Source organism: Brassica oleracea, chromosome C7 (genome assembly GCF_000695525.1).
Source record: "Brassica oleracea var. oleracea cultivar TO1000 chromosome C7, BOL, whole genome shotgun sequence".
Classification (NCBI taxonomy): domain Eukaryota; kingdom Viridiplantae; phylum Streptophyta; class Magnoliopsida; order Brassicales; family Brassicaceae; genus Brassica; species Brassica oleracea.
The window spans coordinates 48,171,544-48,176,525 of NC_027754.1; the positions used below are offsets into that span (position 1 = coordinate 48,171,544).

Consider the following 4,982-nt stretch of genomic DNA (forward strand, 5'->3'; position numbering starts at 1 on the left):
GTTCCCTTTTTTTTTTTTTTTTTTAACTTTTTAATGAGCTTAGTTTATGCAATTTGATTCTCTCGTTTTTCTTTCAGAATCTTGGCCAACCGTCAGTCAGCAGCGCGGTCAAAGGAGAGGAAGATGCGGTACATAGTGGAATTGGAACACAAAGTGCAGACTCTTCAGACCGAGGCTACTACTTTGTCTGCTCAGCTCACCCTTTTGCAGGTGCCTTTTTGTCTACATTTTGTTTTAGCGCCTAGATTAGTCTCTCTTTTTTTTTTTTAACCATCTTTTTTGATCCAGAGAGATATGATGGGGTTGACAAACCAGAACAATGAGCTCAAGTTTCGTCTTCAAGCTATGGAGCAGCAAGCGCGGCTTCGCGATGGTAATAATGCATTTCTCTTCATTTTTATACCAATTTCATCCTTCATGGATCTTACTCATATCTCAGTTTCTATATTCTTGAAGCTTAGTAAGAACAACTACTAACTATATCACATTATGTTTGAAAAATCTCCAATCTATGTGAGAGAGAGAATGATTGTTTTTTTTTCCGTGGCAGCTCTGAACGAAGCATTGAATGGGGAAGTCCAGCGACTGAAACTGGCAATTGGTGAGAGCAGCCACAACAACGAGGCTGACAGATCAAAGATGCAATCACTCAACGCAGAGATGTTCCAGCAACTCAACATCAGCCAGTTAAGACAGCAGCAGCCTCAGTCTCAGTCCCAGTCTCAGCAGAATGGAACCATGTCGACAAAACCTGAATCGAATGAATAGGAGCAGACAAGTTGTTGAGGTTGCTGGCTGGATCAAAGAATTGGAGTCTTTTAGTTTTTTTTTTTTTTTTTTTTTCTAAGTTACATATCAATCAGTCAAACATATCATATATCTTATCTATTTTATGTGCAGAGTCTGTTGAATTTATTTTTACATATATATCATAAGTCCAAGAAGTTTAATTTTACAGTATTATTATTTTAGAAAACGAAAAAATTTATGGTAGATAAAATATGGTTGTAATGGAGATTGAGCATCAGCCAGAGAGATTCTCTGTTTGCTGTTTTATTGAGTTTTGATTGTTGTCTCTATGTTGTTTGTTCTCCTATATATTTACATGTCTAGTAGACGGACGTTAAATACAAAAGAGAAATGCTGGTTGATGATGAATCAAAGCGCAAAAAAAAAAAAACACAAGAGAACTGGTCACCCCTGTGTTCACCAATGTAACTACTCATTGGGGAAGGATCGGTATCTCTCAAGCTCACTATAACTTTTCTTTAACTCGAACGAAAATACACTCAAATGTATAAAGAGTATCAAATCAATCAAGTTTTGATACAAGTTACAAGGTCTAGAACGATAAATCACTTCCGATCCTTGACAGTGAGAACACTATGAGCTAAGTGTCTACTCTCATTCTCTCTCTCCCCTCTGTAAATCGCGGTGTTGAAGACGAAGATGATACAACAACCTTTTGGACCGTTGTAAGTTGTAACTGAATTCGGTTATATACAAGTTGCTGGCTCAGTTGGCAAACTCTCTGACCCAAGCCAAAAAAAATCAGCTGAGATGTGAGGCCCATTACAAGATTCGGCCCACTCCCGTGTTTGACTGAATCGATTCACAACCGGGTGCGTATAGCTTTCTTCTGCTTCATTCGGCCTTCTTAGTTTGGAATGTACTATGTATATGAATGAGCAGGTGCGGATACCGGAATTGCTGCTTGGAAAGGTTCCGGAAGGCTTCACGTTTTCCCGCAGCACACAAATCGTTTTAAAATACTATTAAATTTGACAATCATAGTTTCCAACGTAAAATCAATCGGTAGTAAGCGGATTGATTCAAATCTTGTATAAATTACTTATGTTTCATCAAACTTTTGAATGTGAAATTTTTTCTCTAACACATTCTCTGGAGATAATAGTGTTTATAACCACTTTTCTAGATCGGATTAATAGTATAGGATTTGGATCTACTCTGATACCATGTTAAATTGGGATTTATTACGGACTTTTAATTTAAAATTAATGATCATGAACTGATTATTATTTATATCTCATCCAAACTTTAGATGTGGATCTTTTCTCCAACAAATATAGCATAATGTTCTATTATAATATATATATATATATATATATATATAACTTTCAGATGAAAATTGGTATGAACCCAAAGATATCTCATCGAGAGATAAGAGTAAAACAACAGTTGTATGTAGGCGAAAAAACCAAAAAGGTATGTGCGTCAGGAAGAGTAGTTGCTATCATATACGATTTGTGGCTCGTAGAGAAAAACGAAAAGAGAGAAGTGCATTCAATTTGTTAACCTAAAATGCATATATATTAATATCATATATATAGGACCCCAACTTATAATTACTAGAGACAAACATGCTTGTGCTTCGCCTAAAGAAGTAATCCACTCATAATCTGTGTGCGTACTATACTTTTATAGTCAAAACACAAAGTCGCAATATAAACCTAATTTAGAAAGGGAACAAACAATTGCTTAGAGTGGTATTTTTTTTTTTAATTTAGTATGCATTGTAATGCATGCATTTAAGCTTTGCGTATTTAGTTGCCTATGACGCTCTTTAGTGTTACGGGTGGGATCGATTTATTTGTTGTTTCTCGTTGATAATATATTGTAATCTATTTGTATAATGTTCAGATGTTTTTAATAAGTATGATTCTCTATATAGGGAAGAGAATCGGATGGAAATTTTATTTATACATTACTCGAATACAAACTTACTCATACCCGTGACCGTGAACAAAACCTAAAAAAGAAGGCTCATACAAAGATCAAACAATTCTAATTAGTTTCAAATTAAGAACTCGAACGTTCATAAGATTCGAACCCCAAAAAATGCTGGTCAATATTCAACTTGCAGTCATCATCTATAAGCGCAAATCACCACTTTCCAACAAATATAAGCATATAAAACGATTCGAGAAATCAAATCAGATTTATATAACATATATACATAAATAATAAATGATAGATGAATGCCACTATTTCATATCGATTTGTCCCCTTTTGTGTTGTTTGCTTAACTACATAATAAGTGAGATATCAATTTTTATTAAAAGGACTCATTACATCTCTGAATTTTTTAGATGAAACAAAAAAAACAAGCCACCACTTCATTAAAAACATCAATATTCTATCGAATACGAACCCCATTTAGGGCGACCTAACGGACTAAAACCCCCCATATTTACATGATCCGTGTAGAGAATGATCTTCTACATGTGGATCTTACAGGTTTTTAGTCCAGAAAAAAAAAACATTTGGATAGCAAATCTTTATCCAAAGGCAAAAAAAAGAAAAAATCTTAGTCCTCATCATAATGTAAACTCTCTCCAATCTCATCGGATCATGGATGTTAGGGAGAGAAAAACGACTTCTTCACAAGGGATAGTGAGTCCTCCCATGTGGTGGAAACCGAACTCTTCCTCTGCTTGTTGAAGTAGGATCAGAAATTCGGGATGAGACAAGAAAGTGATTGGTACGATGTACCTCGTACGATTTTCCCCTACGTAAACTGGAAAATGTCCCTTTGGTACGTCAAGAGGGAGACCTTCCTCGTCGTAGCATTGTTTCTTGCCTAAGCTCGAGCATCTCTTTATGATTTGCTTTAGCATCGCTGTCTGTGTTAGCTTCGAAGATCTCTTTGCCGCCATTATTTTACTTTTAGTGTTTAGTTTTTTGATGAGAGTGAGGGAGTGAGGAGAGAGTTTGAAGGAGAAAGGAGAGTTGTTTAGTGAGAAAGAGTTGGCGAAAGGGGGTTATTTATGGAGGACGAGGATGAGGATAGGATGCTAAGCAATAGTTATTTTAATTTCTTTTTGATTATCTCATACAGATTTTATATTAATATATGATCAAATGATTATCAATAATCTAAAATTTTGGTTAGTGCCGTCTTCTAAGACTCTTCCAAAATAATTATACATTTCGAATGAAAAATTCAGCAAAACAGCTAATGGTTCGTACCTCAACGGGATAAATTCACTTATTTTGAGTGAATCATCATATATATATGAAGTATAGAAAAATGGAAATCACAAAAATGTGAATTTAGAGCAGCTTTCTCTAAGAAGTATGAGGAAATTTATTTGTTTTAAATATTAGGAAAAATATTCCAATATTTTCATATGCATATTATGAATAACTAGTAATATTGTAACGTCATATATAATATAGTTTTGGATATAGAGTTTTATTTTTGAGGAGAAGAAAAGCAGGAAGAGTGATACAGAGACGCATGTGACAGTGTGGGATCCAAACCCATTGCGATTAAATTTCATTGTTGGTCCTCCCCAAGACACCATGGTCCCTCTCCTCTCCCTCTCTTTCATTAGTTATCATCATAAACAAGAAAAATATCAATGTGGTAACTATATTTCATAACTACGTACGAAGAGGTATGTGAATATGTACTATAAGTACAAGTTGTATGTACTCCTTAGTCTGTTTGGTTAAATGTTTACTTAATTAATCACCTCTAGTTTACATATGATAACTTTTGTTGGTAATCTTCAACGGTCGTGGGTATTCTGAGTTTCTGACTAATCACAAAAATGTAAACTCTTAAGTTGATTGTGTACACCAACATTACTATATCACCGGACTATAATACAGATCTACTAGAAACAAAAATTTAATGTCTCTTGATCTCTTTAACCTAAAATATGTAGGCTAATCACGCGATTTGAAAGTACCATATATGTTTTGCAATAGGTTTTAATATATAGGACCTAATGGTAGACAAATTGCTATATTCACAACTGTCATGTGATGAACTCCCAAAACAACCAAAAATGTAACAAATTAACACTACAAGAAAACACGTGATTTCCGACCACGGGTTGCGACTGAAGAGGTAGTCGCAAAATATAACGACTATGTGACGACTGTTAGGCGACTAATTGGCGACGCAGAAAAACGGTCGCACAACAGCCGCAAATTAACGACTACAACAACCA

The 4,982-nt window shown here is 34.9% G+C and overlaps 2 protein-coding genes across 4 annotated transcripts in view; one reads left to right on the plus strand and one right to left on the minus strand.

Annotated features, from left to right (window-relative positions):
- Positions 1–955, plus strand: part of LOC106301139 (transcription factor VIP1) — a 2,507-nt gene extending 1,552 nt beyond the window's left edge. For 2 of the 3 annotated variants that reach the window (XM_013737466.1, XM_013737465.1), the window contains exons 3-5: positions 78–210; positions 289–373; positions 551–805. In XM_013737466.1, the coding sequence (XP_013592920.1) occupies positions 78–210; positions 289–373; positions 551–768 (436 nt within the window). In that variant the 3' untranslated portion in view covers positions 769–805. Of the gene's footprint in view, positions 1–77; positions 211–288; positions 374–550 lie in introns of all 3 variants that reach the window. The other variant, XM_013737467.1, reaches the window with a different exon arrangement.
- A 2,097-nt stretch (positions 956–3,052) lies between these two features.
- LOC106304001 (auxin-induced protein 15A-like) lies at positions 3,053–3,763 on the minus strand. The gene has a single exon (XM_013740370.1). It carries the CDS (start codon positions 3,675–3,677, stop codon positions 3,363–3,365), a length of 315 nt encoding a protein of 104 aa, XP_013595824.1. The 5' UTR covers positions 3,678–3,763; the 3' UTR covers positions 3,053–3,362.
- Between the last annotated feature and the right edge of the window lie 1,219 nt (positions 3,764–4,982).